The 20,416-nt window shown below is 38.2% G+C and overlaps 6 protein-coding genes and 1 pseudogene across 8 annotated transcripts; 5 read left to right on the top strand and 2 right to left on the bottom strand.

Annotated features, from left to right (window-relative positions):
• Positions 1-185: 185 nt before the first annotated feature.
• On the top strand, positions 186-4,753 carry LOC120007483 (protein KINESIN LIGHT CHAIN-RELATED 2-like). Of its 2 annotated transcripts, XM_038857733.1 has the most exons (5): positions 186-1,951; positions 2,829-3,680; positions 3,861-3,921; positions 4,055-4,121; positions 4,416-4,753. In XM_038857733.1, exons 1-2 carry the CDS (start codon positions 288-290, stop codon positions 3,025-3,027), a joined length of 1,863 nt encoding a protein of 620 aa, XP_038713661.1. In that variant the 5' UTR covers positions 186-287; the 3' UTR covers positions 3,028-3,680; positions 3,861-3,921; positions 4,055-4,121; positions 4,416-4,753. The 2 variants fall into 2 exon arrangements, with proteins under 2 accessions (XP_038713661.1, XP_038713660.1); XM_038857732.1 differs by having other exon boundaries at positions 2,829-3,921.
• Positions 4,167-5,916, bottom strand: LOC120007398 (annotated as a pseudogene).
• Positions 5,774-7,683, top strand: LOC120007484 (dehydrodolichyl diphosphate synthase CPT3-like). 2 transcript variants are annotated; one of them, XM_038857734.1, is made up of 2 exons: positions 5,774-5,929; positions 6,613-7,683. In XM_038857734.1, exon 2 carries the CDS (start codon positions 6,655-6,657, stop codon positions 7,525-7,527), a length of 873 nt encoding a protein of 290 aa, XP_038713662.1. In that variant the 5' UTR covers positions 5,774-5,929; positions 6,613-6,654; the 3' UTR covers positions 7,528-7,683. The 2 variants fall into 2 exon arrangements, with proteins under 2 accessions (XP_038713662.1, XP_038713663.1); XM_038857735.1 differs by lacking the exon at positions 5,774-5,929 and adding an exon at positions 5,986-6,328.
• Positions 7,684-10,276: 2,593 nt separating this feature from the next.
• On the top strand, positions 10,277-10,965 carry LOC120007485 (ethylene-responsive transcription factor ERF098-like). The gene has a single exon (XM_038857737.1). It carries the CDS (start codon positions 10,277-10,279, stop codon positions 10,712-10,714), a length of 438 nt encoding a protein of 145 aa, XP_038713665.1. The 3' UTR covers positions 10,715-10,965.
• A 1,180-nt stretch (positions 10,966-12,145) lies between these two features.
• LOC120007486 (ethylene-responsive transcription factor ERF098-like) lies at positions 12,146-13,132 on the top strand. The gene has a single exon (XM_038857738.1). The coding sequence runs from the start codon at positions 12,163-12,165 to the stop codon at positions 12,583-12,585; it is 423 nt and encodes a 140-aa protein (XP_038713666.1). The 5' UTR covers positions 12,146-12,162; the 3' UTR covers positions 12,586-13,132.
• Positions 13,133-13,162: 30 nt separating this feature from the next.
• On the bottom strand, positions 13,163-13,614 carry LOC120007487 (ethylene-responsive transcription factor ERF098-like). Its single transcript, XM_038857739.1, has one exon. It carries the CDS (start codon positions 13,564-13,566, stop codon positions 13,180-13,182), a length of 387 nt encoding a protein of 128 aa, XP_038713667.1. The 5' UTR covers positions 13,567-13,614; the 3' UTR covers positions 13,163-13,179.
• A 4,653-nt stretch (positions 13,615-18,267) lies between these two features.
• LOC120007824 (ethylene-response factor C3-like) lies at positions 18,268-19,358 on the top strand. The gene has a single exon (XM_038858284.1). It carries the CDS (start codon positions 18,352-18,354, stop codon positions 19,117-19,119), a length of 768 nt encoding a protein of 255 aa, XP_038714212.1. The 5' UTR covers positions 18,268-18,351; the 3' UTR covers positions 19,120-19,358.
• The last annotated feature ends 1,058 nt before the right edge of the window (positions 19,359-20,416 follow it).

A 20,416-nucleotide genomic window follows, 5' to 3' on the forward strand; every position in this document is an offset into this window, starting at 1 on the left:
CTCCACCTAAACAATGAATTGGATGTTACTCCCAGCCCTAAAATGATCAGCAAACTCTCCCAAGCAATGTTGTCGACCCAAACTGGTCCGGCTGGTTGGACTAGGACTAGGACCCGGGGCCTAATCTGGATTTGGATTTGCAATTATTATTTATGGCCCGACAAGTTGAGAGCCGAACCGGGGTGTTCTAATATAGCCCGCTGAGTCATAACCGTTCTCCATTGATAAAAAAGCCAAGCATCTCTCGAGGGTTTTGCGAGGTTTTACAGAACCACAGAAATCCCATCATGAAAAGAGCTTCACTTTCCTTCCTCTCACGCCTCACTCGCCAAAAACCCCGATCATTTGCGCTTTCCGCACGAAACTACAATTCTGAAACCACTTCTTCCTTTTCTTCACTTCATTCACCAACCCATCTCAAGCCCTGCACCAGAAACCATGGATTACTCCTCAAGCGCCACCCGTACCAATCAAACCCATATCGGAGCATTGACACCCTTGTTGAGAAACAGCCCTCTTCCAGGCAGCGGAAAATCAAGGAAAAGTCTGAACTTGAAGAGGCCTTTGAGTCTGCTAAGACAGTTGAGGAGATGCTCAAGGCTTTCAAGGACATGGAGTCTTCTTTTAGTGAGAGGGAGCTTGGTTTTTCTGCCTTGAAAGTTGGACTCAAACTTGACCAAGAAGGTGAGGACCCTGAAAAGACTCTTTCTTTTGCTTCTAGAGCACTAAAAGCTCTCGATACAGATGATAGTAAACCTTCTCTACTTATTGCCATGACTTTGCAATTGATGGGTTCTGCGAATTATAGTTTAAAAAGGTTCAATGATTGCTTGGGGTATCTAAACAGGGCCAATAGAATGCTAGGCAGATTAGAAGAAGGGGGTTCTAGTGTTGCTGAGGATATTAAGCCAGTGCTTCATGCAGTGCAGCTTGGATTGGCCAATGTAAAGACAGCTATGGGCAGAAGAGAGGAAGCTCTGGAAAATCTTAAGAAATGTTTGGAAATTAAGAATACAATTTTGGAAGATGATAGTAAAGAGTTGGGTGTGGCAAATAGGGATTTGGCAGAAGCATTTGTTAACGTCTTGAATTTTAAAGAGGCATTGCTCTATGCTTCGAAAGCATTGGAGATACATAAAAATGCATTGGGCCAAAACTCGGTCGAGGTTGCACATGATAGGAGACTTCTCGGGGTCATTTATACTGGATTGGAGGAACACCAGAAGGCATTGGAGCAGAATGAGTTATCACAGAAGGTTTTGAAGAATTGGGGTCTCAGTTCTGATGTTCTTCGTGCAGAGATAGATGCCGCCAATATGCAAATTGCATTGGGAAAGTACGACGAGGCAATTAATACCTTGAAGGACGTTGTTCAACAAACTGAGCAAGAGAGTGAGACTCGAGCTTTGGTTTTTATTACCATGGCAAAAGCTTTGGGTAATCAGGAAAAGTTTGGAGACTCAAAGAAGTGCTTGGAGATTGCTTGTGGGATTCTTGACAAAAAAGAAGCAGTCTCTCCAGTTGAGGTTGCAGAGGCCTACTCAGAAATATCGATGCAATATGAAACTATGAATGAGTTTGAGACAGCAATTTCGCTGTTGAAAAGAACATTGGCTGTACTTGAGAAACTCCCCCTAGAACAAAACTCTGAAGGAAGCGTTTCTGCTAGGATAGGATGGTTACTCCTGTTGACAGGTAAGGTGCATCAGGCAATTCCTTACTTGGAAAGTGCTGCAGAAAGGTTGAAAGAGAGCTTTGGTTCCAAGCATTTTGCAGTGGGGTATATTTACAACAATTTGGGTGCAGCTTATTTAGAATTAGATAGACCACAATCAGCTGCACAAGTGTTTGCTGTGGCAAAGGACATTATGGATGTCACACTTGGTCCCCATCATGCAGATACTATTGAGGCATGCCAGAACCTCTCAAAAGCATATGGTGCAATGGGAAGGTAAGAATGCTCTGCTTAGTTTTTGGCTGTTTTCATTTTTCTAGTGCTCCAATTTCTGGCCTTTTTCTGTCTTCTAGTATAGTTTGATTTATTTATGGATCATGGACGCTTTTTGATCCATTTATGAATCATGTACAAGCTTGATTTATTCCAAGCATGTCTGAGGGTTTAGTTCGGTCCAACGAGTTTTGATGGTTGGGTTTCGAGCAATGGGTTTTTGGGTACATGGGTTTTCTGGATAAAGAACAATTTCTTGGATATATTGAATTAGAGAAATTTGTGAAACATGTTCCAGTGTTTTTCCAGGCCTTGTTTTGACCTGTCTTTACCTGGTTTTCTAAGCTTGTTTAACAATAAAATAGTTTATGGATAAAAAGGTATTAGAATGAGAAGAGAGAATAAAAGGGAAGAAGAATTGATGTCTTCACAACAATCATGCTTGCTGTGCTAAAGCATTTCCAATTAAAATCGTCACTGCCATCCTGGGATGAGTTAATTCTTGATGTCATTCTTGAATTCCTGATCTTCACATGCTTCCTCCTAAATTAGTTGAAGTAGATTTAAAATTTTGAAAAGCTGTTTCCTAAAGATTCTTGGTTCATTCAGTTACCTTTCCTTTCTCCTTACTTTTTTTTTCTCTCTTTTATTAAATATGTTTACAGCATAAACTGTCTTGGGTTGATTCTGAGATGAACTTTTCAGGAAATTTAACTGCTTGTTGAGCCCTTTAGCATAGACGTAAACATCATGTCTGCATTTGTTTATCCATCTTCACCGGAGATTCGGTTGTACTCTACATTGGAATTAAAACGAGATTGTTGACTTTGGTTTTGCTGCAAAAAACCTTTTTTGTTTAATAATTTCTTGGATTTTGCAGCTACACACTTGCAGTTGAATTCCAGCAACGAGTAGCTGATGCGTGGGAAAGCCATGGACCAGGTGCACGGGATGAACTTATGGAAGCTCGTCGAATTCTTGAACAGTTAAAGAGAACAGCCCGTCGGGCATCTACAGACCAGCTTCCAACTAAGTCCTTACCATTGCCCCACACTAGTCTATCTGTCAAAAGTCCATGACTGGATGTTGCAATTAACCATGACCGAACAAGCTCCATGGGGTAGCCTTATCTTATAGAACAAGCTCCATCATCTGGAGAAATTCTATGCTCACTCTCTCCGTGTGGCCCTTTTATTGGTCATAATATACTTTTGTGCTCTTTTGCAGTTATTCATTATTGATGTTCTTTTGGTGTATTCAAAAGTCAAAATCAAAACCATAATAATATGGTCAATAGCAAATTTTCTCACCAATGGAACTTGTTCAGTTACCAATTTTCAAACTTGAGGTTGCATGAAATTCTGTATGGTGCTGAGAAATTATAATTTTTAGGCGATCATGTATATTGCAGTATGTTGTGTGTAAATTGTGGTTTTGATGGGATTATGAGATCCCAGCTTACTGAGCTGCATGTTTATTTAGTTCTTGATGTTTTTCCTGTATGGTTTTGTCAGAGTGGGACCTATCACATTGGAGGAAACTCATGATCAATGGCTAGTTAATTAGGCCTTTTTTTTTTTTTTATATTAGTTATGGTGTTATATTCTTAATTTTTTAGGGAGGGGGGAATCGAGCCCCGCATTTTGTGCAATTGTCAGGAGTTGGCTAGCTAATTAGACTTGTATCAGGTCAGGTGTCTTGGTGGATTTCATGGCACTGAATCACTCGTGAGGTTAGGTCCTACATGTGCTTGTGCTGATTATTCTCTGGATTTCCTGTTCTTATGATGATGGCTATACTTGATGCATCTTGCTCTTCTTTGCCTCTTTGAAATATTAAAGGTCTTTCTGATTGCTTTAGTTGATATTTTTAACTTTGCAAACCCCTTTGCTCCTTTCAATGTATTTCTCAGATTGTTTAACAGATTATTGGAGCTAAAATGATGCAGACAGCAGTGTAGAGATTTCGACAAGGTTAGAGGAGGGTTTGGCGCTTGAGTTCACCTTTACTTTTTAGCATATTTTTGCTCCCAACTTTAACTATGTCAGTGGTATTTGTTGAATTAAACTCTACAGACTCTCTCATTCTTATCTGCCTTTGTTTCAGATACAGGACTTCTATTGAGAACAGAGAAACCCGACCGTTTTAGCAGAAAACAATGAGAAAGATAAAGGTATGTCAATTGTCAATCTTAGGCAACATCATTTTTTCAGCCCTTCAACTTTTCCTTTACCTATTTGGGTACCTTTCTCTTCCTTCCAAAAATGTCATTACCTTGCCTCTTTATCGACTTCAGTCTAGAATTCAATAGGAAGAACTGCATTTCTAGACCCTCTGCCATGAACAAATGGAAAAAATGATCTCCCGATTCTGTTGCTACTTTCTTCAGTGGCACTATCATTGCTACAATGCCTGCTTTGTCGAATTACAGTTTGAACAGTTACATAAAGCTGTTGATCTGCTGCAGAATCCAACGAAAATGATCTCCTGATTGGGCTGATAGAGAACTCATTGATTTTCTGGTATCAATGCGCTCATCTTCTAAAATCAAGGATTGCAGGCTCCCGCGCCTCTGCTCCTGCTCCATATTTAATTCCGATTGCCTTGTCGGCTGCACTGGAACATCACTTGGAATCTCTTGCATTTGCTGCCTTTGAGGTAACAGAATTCCAGCATCTTCTCCTCCAATTCAATCACCACAAAATCTTCATCACCACCCATGAGACTCTGTAAATGGCTGAGAATCTTGAGGTGAAGAGCTTGGTGCAATAATCTGATCAACCAGATTCTGGCTTGTGCCTGAAATGCTTGTTCAATTTGCATTGCTTTGAAGCCATATATCAATGCAATCTAAATGAAATGCATGACTACAACTTGGAAAACTCAGCATATCTTGTTCTTTAAACTCAGCCAAACAAACCAAATACCCTATATCCTTCTGTGTTCCGAATCGTCAAGACCATGATTCCACATTGTTTGAGAGAGGGCTATAAATGGTTCTTCATCATCTCTAGCTCTCCACAAAGAAAGGCACCTTAGTGGATTAGCTTGGTGCCAATTAGAGCAGTGTTTGACCACAACTACAGCTGACAAATAAGCTGTGCCCAGGATGCTTAGAAAAACAATGAGGAGAGTAGGCAGGTCCCCAGACTCTCCATTGTGGCTTTAAGTAGGGTGATAAAATTTTGTTTGATTCGCTTGACCGAATTTGTCCGACTTGAATTAAACTAAGTTTGAACATAAGTTATATGTTTGAAATTTGGGTCCAAACACAAAAAAAAAAAAGAAAAAAAAGAGAAATTTGGTTTAAAACAAGGTTAAATTCTAAATATAGAATCTCTTCTAATTTATTTGTCTGGACTTTAACTAAAATTAAATTATTGTCCGATTTAGTTGTCCAAATTTAAACTAATCTGGATTTAGTCAATTAAGTACTTTTGAAATTTAATCTGAGTTATGGTCTGGACATATTTATAAACACGTATTGTTGTTGAATCCGAAATCGAATTTTTGCCACTCTTAGTTTTAAGGTAGATACTGCACTATTCACTGACTTAAAAAGAAGAACGAAAATGATAAAAAGACGTTAGTAATTGATATTTCAGTTATTTCAATTATTAAGTTGAACGAAGATGATTGATAGATCCCACATGATATGATGGCATATGAAATCCTGACTGAGATATTTGGCATCCCCATCATCCCAGCAAAGTAAGTAATCTAGACCGTCCATTGTAAGCAGAAGATTCAACTTTCAAGATCACCAAGCCGGCTTGCGAGAACTTCTACAAATGCCCTCATCGGATATTTTACTTATGTCTAATTGAAAAACAAGTCGTTTGACAGTTTGACTCCCATATCGACACGCGCGCACAAACCAGAAAAGTCTGTTTCCGTTCTCTTTTGGACAAATAGCGACAGTGTTGACGAACGAAGCAGAGAAGCGAAATCGGAATTCGATTGAGCATCTGCTCGTATCTGGTAAGATCCCTCTGATTCCTCGACTAAAGCTCCATTTTTGTATGAACTTGCTTTGGTAATCTTTGCTGTTTTTCTCGCATTACAATCCCAAACTACAAAGAACTCTCTCAAGATCGAAACTTTCTTTCCATATTTTTTCAGTGGCCAGTAAGACCCATTAGTTCGAGTTTAATTGTCTCATATTTGGTCATCCCACTGTTTTTTTTTTTTGGGGTCTGGTTGATTTTACTGGGCAGATTCTAGGTATAGATTGTACCGCTCGTTGATAAGTCAAGCTTTGCATGTACGATTTGAAGACTTAGTTTTCATGGTCCCGTTATTCTATTGGTTATTAAACTAGACGAACTTGTTTTGGACCCAATGCAAATGTTTTGTAAATTGTTCACCATGCCAGCAAAGGTATTGAGTCCATTAGCTGCACTTGTTCTTTTGATTTACATTAAGATTATATGATTCAAACTAATGCCCAGCTAAAGTTCTAATTTTGAAAACATCTTCCCAAATTTTCTTGATCAAAGACATTGGACAGGAATATTGTTAGCTTTCTCTGCCAGTAATCGTGTTTCATTGATAGGTATTAGAAATATGTATTGGTTGACAAATTAAGATTTATTTCAAGATTTTTGGCTGATGCATAATTTTACTTCAACATTGTCAACTTATGGCTGATTTGCTATTGACAGATCAAGTGGTTCAAGGAATCTTACTGTTATACAGGGCTTTGAATGGAGGAAGCCAGTGGTGATACTGCTAGTCAGTTATTTGGAAAATTTGTTGCTTTTCTGCGGAAATGTCTCTTTTGTATCCTCTCTGTTGGTCCTATACCTACTCATATTGCTTTCATTATGGATGGAAATCGGAGATATGCTAAAAAACAACATTTAGATGGAGGAGCTGGCCACAAGATTGGGTTCCTGGCTCTTATGTCCATGCTCAAGTATTGCTATGAATTGGGCGTGAGATATGTAACTATTTATGCTTTTAGCATTGAAAATTTTAAACGAAGTCCTGAGGAAGTTCAGTCGCTGATGGATTTGATGCAAGAAAAGATTGAGGGTTTAATTGAGAAAGAAAGCATTGTCAATCGCTATGGAGTTAGAGTTTACTTCATAGGCAACCTTAAACTCTTGACAGAACCCGTGAGGTTGGCAGCTGATAGGGCTATGCTTGCCACTGCCAAAAACTCCAAAGCAGTTCTGTCAATTTGCGTGGCCTACACTTCCACCAATGAGATTGTGCATGGTGTTCAAAAGGCATGCGAAGAAAAATACGATGAAATTAGGGTCTTAAATGCAAGTAGAACAGGCTATGGTTTAATTGAACTTGGAGGGAGTGAGCAGGATGAAAGGGAACAACTTATAAAGCTTACAGATATTGAGAAGAATATGTATATGGCATTTGCACCTGAACCTGATATCATAATTCGCACTTCTGGTGAAACCCGCTTGAGCAATTTTCTTCTTTGGCAAAGTGCACACTGTTACTTGTATTCTCCTTCAGTGCTTTGGCCAGAGTTTGGTTTCTGGCATTTTCTTTGGGCAATCTTGACTTTTCAGCGAAACCAATTTTATATGGACAAAATAAAGAAGCAGTCATGAGTGATGAGCACGGTTTGCTACTTTTTAGATTCTGATGTAATTGTTCTGGTTTCTTGCTGCTTGATCTAGAGCCTTGTTCATTTTGTTAGCAGACTCTAACCTTGGCAAGGATTTTTCTATTGTCCATGCTGGTTGGCATTTACCTGACGTTGCTTACATCAGTTGAGTACGTTATAAATTTAATCAACGGAAAGTTGTGGGTTATAAATTTATGAATGTAATTGATACATTCAGGTAGTGTTGAGAGATGGCCTGCGTTGAGCATAGGACATTATATGAATAATTTTCTCTGTGTATATATATATATATATATATATATATATATATATATATATATATATATATATCTTTTCTGGATCCATTTATTTGAGCATCATTGCATGTGCAGTGGCATCTAATATGCCAAAATTATGACAATTCCAATTATTGGGATTGGTCTGAATACTCTCTTTAGCATATGATGTTTCTGTGAAAACTGTCAATGCTGAGCTTTCAAGTGCAAGAAAATGGATAATATGGTGTGATATTTCTTATGGTTCCTACAACTGTGAAATAAAGTAGTATTTAGTGGGAATTTTGTTATGTGGTCTTTCACTCTCTCACAAATATTATGCTGCTGCTTGATTAACTTCTAATGGTGGAATCTTTTTGAATCATCCTCAGCTGGGTTGCCCAGACAATGAATAAGGTATTACGCACTTCTCCATCTCAATCATTTTCTTTTTTAAAAGTTTTTCCCTTCAAACTTAGATCTAGAGTTTTCATATTTGATCACAACAGGAGTGCATTTTCTCTAGTTTGAGGAAAATATGCTTTGCGGTTTTATATCATGCAATAATATTAGCATCCAACTTTGTTTTATCACATCATGCTATTAAACATGCTGCATATCGTATTAAACAATGATGTTTGTGTTTGAATAGTTTCTCCATTTTCTTACCTCATATAGTTTTAGGTTTTTTGAATTTCATAGTAGCTGTCGACTGTCGTGTTTGGCACTTCACTATGTCACTCTTTACAGTTAACGAATGAGGGTTATATTCGATTTCAATGAGTTGTTGGAAACGTTGTTTGCGACTACAAGATGCCTCTGATTTTGTTTTTTCTTGTCTTGTTTTGACAATCATGCCAAATTGTTTAATGTGTCTTTGTTCTTGTAGGTAGCGTAAAATATGTGATTTTTCCATCAGAGTGACCTTCAGTTTTGGTGGGGAAACAGGTTGGTAATATCTCGTTGCTACAATTTCCCGTACCGTTGCAACTGTAACTCTGTAAGCATAGAGAACATTATGTAGTTCCATTCTACTTTCTTACTGAATTTCACATACTTCTTATGTTTGCTGGATAAGTTTTGTGATTTCTCTATTTCTTCACTGAATTATGTGAAGCAATGAGCTTTGTAGAAAGCAGAACCAGTTTTGGCCATTCCCATATCTTTTCCAATGAGGCTTTTGTAGAAGGCAGAACCATTGTGCTAATTTTAGGTGTATCCTGATTTCTCTCTCTTTTTTAACCGATAACAGCTCAGCAGACGTGCTCTTTGGACAACCCATTAAATCAAAACTCGGGGTTAGGCTAGGCACGTGCAAACCCGTCCTACAGGTGAATTGGGTCGAGGCTTAACGCAAACCATTTGGAAATAGTTGCGCCAACTTATAATTGAACTCCCGACCTCGAGCGAGATTCTTTATGCCTTAATTTCGGAGAGATTATCACCAAGTGGTTGTGCATCCTCATCCTGCACAAGCTTCCTTTCAGCTTCACTGCCATTGGCCAATACTATGACAATAATTGTGGTACGGAGAGATAGGGTTGCCCTTTAAGGAATGGCATTGGTGCCTGTCTATTAGAGGGAGTGAATGTCTGTAAAGCATATACGATCATTGGTCATGACTGCCCTAGTGCATGCACTCAGGTCCCCCAGAGAGAATCAATTATGTATACATTTGTGTTTGTCTAATCTTTGGGCCCCTGCTATCGTTATTCATGTCTTTCAGCATCATTGTTGACCTCATCAAATCACCCAAGCAATTCTTTAAAATGCTATGATGCATCAGCATATGCATACACGAAAGCGAAAATGCTATACAAGGTCATGTGCGTCCATCTTATCAGTTGAGAAAGCTGTGACAAAAACACTGAGATCCGTATGACTGTTGATACGAAAGCCATATATGTCGTTAGCAACTCAAAAAAAAAAAAAAGAAAAAAAGAAAAGTCTCCCCAATAATTAACATAGGATGAGCATGTAAGAGTTTATCCCCATCACGTCCTCGTTCAACCTCCTTACTTCCCCTTCCCTATCCCCCCACTTGCCCATAGGGAAAAAACACACACACACACACGTATACTTTGCTTACATGCCTTTAGCATACTCTATTACTGATATCAAAATGATGACGAGTTGGGCACGCATAAGCAAGATGAACTCACAACCAGCCTGAAACTAGGCTGTATCTTAAGATACTCAGAATTATAGATTCTCTTTTGTTTTCAAAGGTTAGAAGTTAGAGGTCAAATACCTAGTTTTCATACATAGTATGTAGCTGATATCACTATCAGTCTTTCTCTGTGCTAAAAAAAGACATGGTCCTATAAGCCATCTGTTCATGTATGTTCCGGTCTAAAATCTATCTCCATCAAAGGGTTAATCGGCAAGTTGAAAACTATCTTGGGCCCTATGACTTGCATTATGTGACTGGTATATAAATGCTGAAATGGGGTAACTACTCATAACCGACTGGACTTTATGGACTCAGGTGACCCACAGAGAGGAGAAGTTCGATACAGGGGAGTGAGAAGGCGACCATGGGGGAAATATGCAGCGGAGATTCGCGACTCTACAAGGCCTGGATCTCCTCGCTTGTGGTTGGGGACATTCGAGACAGCTGAAGAGGCCGCCCGAGCTTATGATAGAGCAGCTTATGTAATGAGAGGTAGCATGGCCGTTCTCAACTTCCCTGAAGAATATCCTCCATCTGCAAATGCTGATTCTGCCCTCGCTCCCTCCTCTTCCTCTTCCTCCTCTTCCGTTGGCTCATCATCATCGTCAACATCAATGCCATCTTCTTCATCTTCATCCGCTATGGTTCATGGGGAGAAAGAGGTGTTTGAGTTTGAATACTTGGACGACAAGGTGTTGGAGGAGCTTCTTGGGTTTGAGGAGAGTAAAAACAAGAAGCAGTGAAGCATTGGAGCCTCATACATCCGGCCTCCACATACATTTTAGATCTTTTTTACAAAATTTGCTTCCATCATCTCCGTTGGGCTTATTTTACTTTCAAGATAGACAAAAGTAATAGGAAATAATTTTTCTTTTTTTAGACTGTCGTTGTTTTGTATGGGAATTATATATACCTTTCAGGCCTGCTTATTCTCCCATTTTATATTAGCCACATAAATTGCCAAATTGGCTTGTACTATGCGTAGCCATCTTTGACTTTGCATCAAAACATTACTTTTTATTAATAACATCACGATACTTTTTTTGTGACAACCGAAAATGACGTTATACAGATTTATCGTTAAGTTGTGTCAAAACTCAGTATGTGGCCCATAAGTATATTGTTTTTAGTGGAAATCGAATTGAAGACCTCTCGAGTCCATACGGTTTGGCTCCAAAGAGATTCATCAACTATGTTATCACCCTAATGGTTCAACTTCATGATAAGTTTCTCACCTGACGATAGGTTAAGTTGGGCGAAGGCCTTGCGCATGGCCACAAGTATATCGCTCATGGAGAGAATCGAACTCAAGACCTAGAGTCTATACTATTCAACCCAAGAGATATTCACCAACCAGGTTATCACCCGAGTGGTTCAACTTCATCTTGATACCGACCCGTCGGCCTGGCCCCAGATAGAGCTTCTTTAGTGACCCTACTCACTATTGCAGAGAGTGATTTCTTCTTATTCGCAGGGCAACCATACATGGCTTATAAGTCACGACAGACCCCCCAAGTACATGTCCTCATACCTATGTAAAAATATAAATTATATCCTTGTCCCTTCCCATATTATTTGTGGCTCTCTCCATCATCTCTTACAACATCATCCAATGAACCAGTCTCTGATGATGGATTGTGCATACGATGGCCATATGACATCAATAATATTCACTTCCAACTCAGAAACAAAAACAACTATAAAAACAACATTAAGATATGTAAAGAGTATATGTCATTTTGATCTCTCCTGTGAATTATATTTTGTTTGCTCATACCTTCCCTTTCTGTTGAATAACTTATTCAGGAATTGACGTCGAAATGGTGACGAATTACGCAGACCTCACAGATGATCTCACCCCACCAACTTGAGCTTAAGGGACCATTAAGATGGCCAAAAAAAAGGGTAAAATCTCTCTTATCTTATTGTATGTTTTTCTTGCTTTTAAGGGTATGTAATGTAATCTACAGCCTCCCACCAGAAAAAACTTTGCTTTTATTTGTGTGGCCCTCTCGATCCATCAGCATCATCAACTTGATGAATTCGTTGGGTCTGTTTTAGTCCAAAATCTTTCTCTATCAACTTAAGGGCCCCTTTGATCGATATTCTGCATTATTATAGTTAAGTAACTTTATATAAGTATTTCTTGTCTTGACAAGAGTGAGAAATATTTACAGAAGTACTTGCAAATATGGAGTTTGATAACAGGGGAAAAGTCAGAGAAGAGAGAGAACGAGGAGAAGTTCGATACAGAGGAGTGAGAAGGAGGCCGTGGGGGAAGTTTGCAGCGGAGATTCGCGACTCCACGAGGCGTGGAGGTCCTCGGTTGTGGCTAGGGACTTTCAAGACAGCAGAAGAGGCTGCGCGAGCTTATGATAAAGCAGCATATACAATGAGAGGTGCCTTGGCCATTCTCAACTTCCCTGATGAGTACCCTTCATCATCATCATCATCATCATCAACTTCGTCTTCATCTTCATCAATCAGGTTTGAGAACTCGAAGAGTGGGAGTGTGCACAAAAAGGAGGTTTTCGAGTTCGAATACTTTGATGACAAGTTGCTGGAAGAGCTTCTTGGTTATGATGAGGATATCCATACCAAGAAACAGTACTGAATTAAGTTGACACAGACACTAAGGAAAACTCCAAGATATATGTACTGGTATTACTTATATCCTCTCTCTTTTTCCACATGAATTTTGGAGTATTTGGATCGTCGTACTGTCTCCATTTACTACAGTAAATTTTAGGTCCGAATTCAATTTTTTTTTTTCGTGAGCGGAGAACATTTGTGGAAGTGATCTACATTATCTGCGAGTGAACAGGAAGTTTCTTTGAGTCTCTAAAAGAAAGACAGTCTTTAAGTTGTCAAATCTAGCAGTGCCCTGCGTCGTCGGGTTTGACTTTGTATTAGTACTAATAGTGAGTTAACTAAATTCAGTTGTCATGTCACATAATTAAACTCTAATTATACTGTTTATATGTACACTTTAAATGAAAGCGCAAACCCATATTATTTGCTTAGCAGACATACAAATGAAATGAACTGAAATTTTGGATGCATAGAATCCCGATTATCCCAAATTGGATGCATAGAATTTAAGTGAATTCGTAGGTATGAACAAGAAATTTTGTGCATGTAACTCAACAGCTGAGATAAGAACTGTCGGAGAACAATATTTTTAAGAGAAATTCAGATAAGTTGAGATTTATTCATGTGATCCAAGAAGTTCCTCTAATAACTTGCTATCCATGCATTCAAACTCAATGAGCTCCCCTTGTGCTGTTCCTCCTCCTCCACTGGAACTCCCACCAACAACATTGAACGGAGCAGTAGTAGAAGCAGAGGAAGAGCTTGTACTTTGGTGTTGGTATTCGTTGGGGAAATTGAGGATTGCTAAATTTCCCCGGAAAGCGAAAGCTGCCCGGTCATAAGCCCTCGCCGCATCCTCCGCCGTTTCAAATGTTCCGAGCCACAGCCTTGCCCCCTGCCTCGTCGGATCACGAATCTCCGCCGCAAACTTCCCCCATGGCCTCCTTCGAACCCCCCGGTACCGGACTCCATTATCCTTACCTTTCCCCTGTGACGACTCCATTGCTTAATTTGTGTCTCTGTTTCAAAAAGCAGAGCAAATAAAACGTCTATCTTTGATTTCAAAATCTGGAGGCAACATATATATATATATATATATGAATATAATAAAATTATATACGTATTGGGTCAAAATAAAAGGAGTCTTCTTTGACGGTTTGAATTAATTCTTGCCTTGAATGACAAAAAGAAAGTACGAGAACAAAATTTTGATTATGCCACTCCTTTTTTTCTTGAATTATTTGATTGCCTGTATTTGAATTTATCTTTGTGTGTTCAAAGGATTTGTGAAATGTAAGGTGTATGCTGACGGACAACGTTGGCGGCTGTGGTAGGATGGAAAAAAAATCGGTTTCGTCTAACAGCACTTGTTTTCAAAATATATATATATACATGTCCGAACTCTAATCCGAATTGAATTTTGGAAGTGTTTAATTGATCAAACCAGGATTGATTTAAATTCGGATAAATAAATTGGATAATAATATAATCCGAGTTAGGGTTTGAACAAATAAACGAATAAGATTTATGTATTTAGACCCGAATATAGTTTTAAACCGGACAAATTTTTTGTATTTAAACCCTGATTTCGTATGTATAATTTATGTCCAAACTTAATTTAATCCAAGCTTGACAAATTCAATCATCCAAACCAGACAAAATCCTGTCACCCCTAGATCTCAGGATAATCTGGTCTTTGTACATCACTACATATTTGGAATGATTCGGAAATCTAGGGGTAGTTGAGCAAAGTCGTTTGTATGAATTTCTTTATGTAGTTTTGTAATAATTACACCACCTTTGTATAAGTCTATTACATGGTTGCCAGTCAAATATATGTGGAGGAAGAGGAATAATATGGGCTATTATTGAAGCCCACATTCAATCACAGCCCATATAGCCATGAATATTGTCATGTGTACTCTTTATATGAACAAGGCGCTCCCCAATCCTAACCAGAAGAACCACTTTCAAGAGCCCATGCCCCCTTGCAAAACCATCAGCTTCAACACTTTTAAAGGCCCCCTTACAACACCAGCTATTAATGAGTTGGAGAGTCTCTCAAGTCTAGCAATCAAGAGTCCAGGGTCCGAGATCCTGTACTTGGTGTTGGAGGCCCCTTTTATATGAGTGCAGAGTTCTAATTTTGATAGAAGTCTTCCTTCTTGATTCTTAAGCGGATTTTGAAGAGGGTGAATTTCATTTAGATTCCCTTCTTAATTGGAGTCAGTCTCCTTTAATACTCCCGGTTCCCCTTAATGTTCGGTCACTAGTGGTTTCTGATGTGATTCTACTCGATCATCTCGAGGTGCATCTCAGTTTGGCCGAGACGTTGTCCACTTGGTCACAATGTTTCATGTGCACTGTTTGGTGACTCCTCGGGTACCGTTGCTTGGCTTGGCACGGCACTTCAGTTGTGCCTTGGTTTGTACCTCGGTGGATGTCACCTCGTTACCTTGGCCATGTATCAATTCTACATCTTGGTGTCACGTGTCATCATTCTAGTGGAGGGTAATAGTGTCCAAACCTTCGTGAAACTTCCATTAAAATTCTTCCATGGTTTGATGCCGAATACCAAGAACAAAGTCAATTGAGAGAATTTGTTTCTGAGTCTCCCTTTCTGGAAGCTTTAATTTGATTAACGTTAACTTAATCAAGTACATGCATGCACTTGTTCAGGTTTATAAACACCACGAGGGAAATGAATAATCAATTAATTAAAATAATAATAATAATAGAATTATTATTACCATATACATAGCTAGCTTGTTTGGATCCATGAAAGAGCTGAGAAGTTGTATACTAGAGAATATCATCTTATGCCAAATACACTGACCTTTCTCAACCTAACAAAACACATATATCAAGAAATTCACCCTTTTTGGCACGTGTTAAAATTAGGGCATTCTTGATCATGTGTTTAATTGCTCAAAAATTTATTATTCTTGCTTTGATTTTGAATGTAATCGTGTCATATTTGATGTAGCAAATCCAGTAAACCAAGATTGATAAATCTACACCAATGAAAAAAAATTATGCATTCGAAAAATGTACGTAAAATAGAGTTATCTAGTTCGAAGGATTAACTTGGGAAGCAAATTTTTTGGTTAATGCATGCAGCTTTTTGATGACTGAAATAGTTGAGCAGATCTAACTTGGTCACCAAATTTACAACGTCCCAACTTATGTATCGAAAATTAAATTGTTTCAAAATGTTCACATGGGCAGATTTCAGACATTTTGATCAGTCAAAATCGTAACGTGTCTTATTAATCGGACGGGAAACGTCAAAATAGGACAAATTTGGCTTCATGGTGCTGATGTCACATGATTATATGTGGAGAAAAAACCCCAATTTTCAATCCCGTAAAAATCTAAGAAACTCTAAAAATATCTTACCTTATGTAACCTAAATTAATCACCATCTCTCAAAAAATCTCAGATTCTCTCAACTAGAAAGGGGTACACAATTCAAGAACGAGGTTGGAGGATCTCGGAAACCATCGATCTATTCACCAATCTTCGAGGAGTTTCAGAACACGATAGGGGGCAGCCTTGCAAGGACTTTGGGTCAATGAACATGGACGAGTTATTGTCGAGGAAACATAATCGATGGCCATGACTTCCACCTCTAGTGCACGACTAGAAGGTCAGCAGTTCCAGCGCCAAGGCTCCCTCACTCTGCCATGAACGATGAGTTAGAAGATCGTCGATGGGTGATCGAGTTGGACTTAATCAACTCTTTCAGTAACAAAAAGTTACATTACCTCAAATTCTTTTATTACTTTTTTCATATTTTTTTTACAAATTCTAGTTACGTTAATAGTTGCAATATTTATCATGCATGAAACTTCGACGAAGTTTGAAAAGTTCATGGTTCAATATTTGAAAAGGCAACAATGAAAAAAAGTCAATTGAAATTAATCGTTTCAAGTTGAAAAATCGCAATCAGAATCAGGACCCACAATCAGAAATAAAATATTTGTGTCTAATAATGTCAATCATTTCTCTGTCTAGCTAGTTTGTTCCTCCCCCTAGTTGCTTAAAAGTAATGTGTCCACTTGGATATATGAATTGATAAGATCTGGTCGGTCTTCCAAAAAACTTCACTCTCTATAGCCCCTAGTCCCATTGATTAATTATAATATTAACACAAGGGTTTGGAACACACCCAAACCATTAGTTAGAGAAGTAAGGATGATGTGTATCACCCTAATGTTTAGGGTTTGAATTCCCTTCCTCCTTTAAAAAAAAAAGAAAGAAACAGAAGGGTTTGAAAATTAACCGATGATATCATATAACAAATACAAATGGAATTAATTAATGTATCCATCATGGATCTCATCTTTCCAAACAAACTTTAAAAAATTAGGCACAGTTGATAAAGGGATCGAGAAAAAAACAAGATAAGCAGCTGCATGTATTGATGTTGATGACGATTGTTTCCAGACAAAAATGGATTATGGTTAGGCTAATGGTGCCTTTAATTAATTAATCGATCAAATTTGGCTGTAGTTTAGTTCGACAAATGCATGAATCGAATTGGTTAATTACAATTATTTTAGTGTAATTAGTGTCCATGCATGAACCTTAAGCTATATGATAAAAAGCCATGGCCTAACAAAGTTGGTCAAAGTAGAAAAATTGATAGATTCATTCTCTCACGTGCTAGAGATGGAGCACATACTGATAGTACCATCACAGCAAAGATATGGGTCCCTTAATCTTTAATTGTAACACTAAGTATTTGCCCCTTCACGACTAGCTAGAGGTGCCATTAACATTTCATAGGGTATCGGAGTGTTAAAGGATAACATGAAAACCAAATTGTGTAGTTTATAAGATGAAACCCGACTTCAAACACTCGAGCGTATAGCAAACAGTACCTCGAGTGGATTGGATATGACCAAACATGCTCACCCCTCTTTCTACTTCTCACCTCCCTCTTATCATGTTTATAAGAAGATTTATAAGGTAAAGATTCAATCCCGCTCAACAAAGAGGATTCTTTTAAGTATAAAACCGTGAATGACTTAGATCCAGAACGGACAATACATATTCGAGTTGTTTAAGTTAGATTTAAGCATACTCTCGTAAGTATTTGATTAGGGCCTTAGACCCTAAGCGAATAATACATATTCAAATTGTTTAAGTTAGATTTAACCGGTACTACATGAATATCCGATTTATAACAGGCAACCTTACACGACAACTATATTTTAGGTCCAAAATTGGCCTCCTCCACTCTTTTATACCAACACTAATATCTATCTTCATAATTTTAAATTTTAAATTGATATGTAGGAAAATCTTGTACTACGGAATGTTATTTTCATCACTTCCTTGCCCGTATGTTCTTTCTCCAACATCGGATTTCTTCTTCTCCTTTATCCATCTAATAATTTGGAGTGTTCAATTGAGCTTACTAAAGTAGTGACCAAGTGGAAGAAAAAAAAATACAAATAAAAATTATGCCGACAAGACAAGGTCCTGCGGAATTGGGGTCCAACACAGCCGCCGTGTGTCATTTGACACACGTGCCTATAAATCTCCCACCATCCTCCCCAATAACTTATATATATTTAAATAATATATATAAAACAATTTTCTTTTTTAAAATTTTTTTTAATAACCTAAGAAAATCCGAGACATCCTCCTTGTTCAATATTCCCAGCTCCCACCATCTCTTATTTTAATTTTTGGTCCTATCTATATATACACTACTTGTTCAAAATCAATGTCAAACACCCACATTGTGTTTAATTGGTCATATTAGATAGATCTCTAAATGGAATCATTATTTTCCCCAAACAATTCTGGGTTTTCTTCCCAAGAATCCTCGTTGTGTTCACAAGAATTGTTCTATTGGCATGACAATTACTTCTTTGAACACAATTACATGTCCCTCTTTGATCATCATGATGATCCCTTCAACATGGTCACTAATGGTGCTTATTCACAAGAAGATTTGTTTCTTCTAGATGTTCTCCCCCCAAGAGAAGAAGCAAGATTAGAGCCATCCAATGTTCAATCCATATCGACAAGTGCTACTAGTACTCCTAATCATGTCAAGGAAGAAGAGGTCACTTCCATTAGCGAAGAAGAAGAAGAAGAAGAAAAACCCGACATCCCCGCGAAGGAGAAGAAGACGTCTTATAGAGGGGTTAGAAGCAGGCCGTGGGGGAAGTACGCGGCGGAGATAAGGGATTCCACAAGAAATGGGGTTAGGGTTTGGATTGGCACTTTTGATAGCGCCGAAGCCGCGGCCTTAGTCTACGATCAAGCTGCATTAGCGTTGCGTGGCTCGTCCGCGATCCTCAATTTTCAGGAGGATGTGGTGAGGGAGTCCATGAAGGAGATCAAGTTCTCTTGGGAGGAAGGAGAGTCTCCAGTTATGGCATTGAAGAAGATGTACTCCATGAGAAGGAAGTCAAGCATGGTCAGGAAAATGACAAGTACAAAGAGAAAGGCAATTAGGTCAAATAACTTGGTGGTGTTTGAGGATTTAGGAGCAGATTACTTGGAACAACTACTCAGCTCTTCTTGTGAGTTTTGATGAATCGATTCTTATGTTAATCATTCAAATGAATTTTTTGTTCTTTCAGTTAATTCTTCATTTTCTTTCTTGCAAATTTTCTTCTTCTTAGTCTCTATGATCACCAATTGTGACATATAGAGACAGTAAAAAGTGTTTGTATCATCAACTTTTTTGTGGAGTTACCCACAAAGAGTTGGGTTCCAATGAAGAATCATTCAAGAAGTTGTGTTCATCTTTCATGCACATTGGAAAGATAATGTCTTTGTCAATATTGTCAACAAGTGTACTTAATTTGTTTACACACACACATAAATATATATATATATATATATATATATATATGTATGTATACATATGTCATTTGAGAAAGATCTTGTTTACAAATATTATATTATATAAATCTTGCTGTGCCGTAAAACCCTGGAATGGGATGACTTTCCTTCTATATTTCTGTTATTTGTTGACAAAATCACAAAAAAAAAAAATTAAAGACAATTATCAATCGCTACGTGCCACATCCAGGACCATATATATATACATATAATCATATAGATGAACAAATACGGGGACACAAAGATACCTCTTTGGATTGATCTCCTTGAAAGTACATATATGGTATTTGAAGATAAGATCAGAAAAGGACACCAGGAAAAGTTTTGATACACTAATATATAATATGACAAATTGAAGTAGCTAGCTAGCAAGCCTATATATATACATACACATATATAATCAAGAAGTCCTCGTATTAATGTGATGATTACGTGAGGTTCGTGGGACATAACCACTCAGCCGAGTGGGCAATCCCTTTGATTGTGGGTCTTTAATGTGCTTTATTGGGCCAAAAATATTGCAATCTAATCACACTTCACTAAAACTATTAGAAATTCGACCTAATACACATCAATAATATTATCCGTTTTAACTAGCTCACGAAAAACTAGGCAATTCCCTGAGCTTTATCACAAGAATTTAACAAAATTCGAAACCCGTGCAATTTGCTGTCTCCTATAACTTTTAATCACGACTTGGAGGGAGTCCAACTCCGTAGCGGATGCTCTTGCTAAGCAGGGTGTTGCTAGGTTGAGTCTATTTACTGCTTGGCTAAGTGATGATGTCTAGTTTGCTGGGGTCTGTTTTAGTTTTGTTCGTTTGGCATTCCTGCTGTGGTGGTGTGTTGTTGCTTAGTTGGCTGGGGTATGTCTTAGTTTGTTCTCATCCTTTCTAGGACTTGTCTGGGTTGTCGGGTCATGTAATGGAATGGGCACCTCTTCGTCTCTTCCATGATCGAGTGACTGGCAGGAGATGGTTTTGG

This window comes from Tripterygium wilfordii, chromosome 10 (assembly GCF_013401445.1).
Source record: "Tripterygium wilfordii isolate XIE 37 chromosome 10, ASM1340144v1, whole genome shotgun sequence".
Lineage (NCBI taxonomy): Eukaryota > Viridiplantae > Streptophyta > Magnoliopsida > Celastrales > Celastraceae > Tripterygium > Tripterygium wilfordii.

Excerpts from the sequence above, each read along its gene's own strand:
- LOC120007824 (XM_038858284.1), top strand. The coding sequence starts at position 18,352 with ATGGAATCATTATTTTCCCCAAACAATTCTGGGTTTTCTTCCCAAGAA.
- LOC120007486 (XM_038857738.1), top strand. The coding sequence starts at position 12,163 with ATGGAGTTTGATAACAGGGGAAAAGTCAGAGAAGAGAGAGAACGAGGA.
- LOC120007483 (XM_038857732.1), top strand. The coding sequence starts at position 288 with ATGAAAAGAGCTTCACTTTCCTTCCTCTCACGCCTCACTCGCCAAAAA. Across the intron at positions 1,952-2,828 it reads GCATATGGTGCAATGGGAAG|CTACACACTTGCAGTTGAAT; the intron begins GTAAGAATGCTC and ends TGGATTTTGCAG.
- LOC120007484 (XM_038857734.1), top strand. The coding sequence starts at position 6,655 with ATGGAGGAAGCCAGTGGTGATACTGCTAGTCAGTTATTTGGAAAATTT.
- LOC120007485 (XM_038857737.1), top strand. The coding sequence starts at position 10,277 with ATGGACTCAGGTGACCCACAGAGAGGAGAAGTTCGATACAGGGGAGTG.
- LOC120007487 (XM_038857739.1), bottom strand. The coding sequence starts at position 13,566 with ATGGAGTCGTCACAGGGGAAAGGTAAGGATAATGGAGTCCGGTACCGG.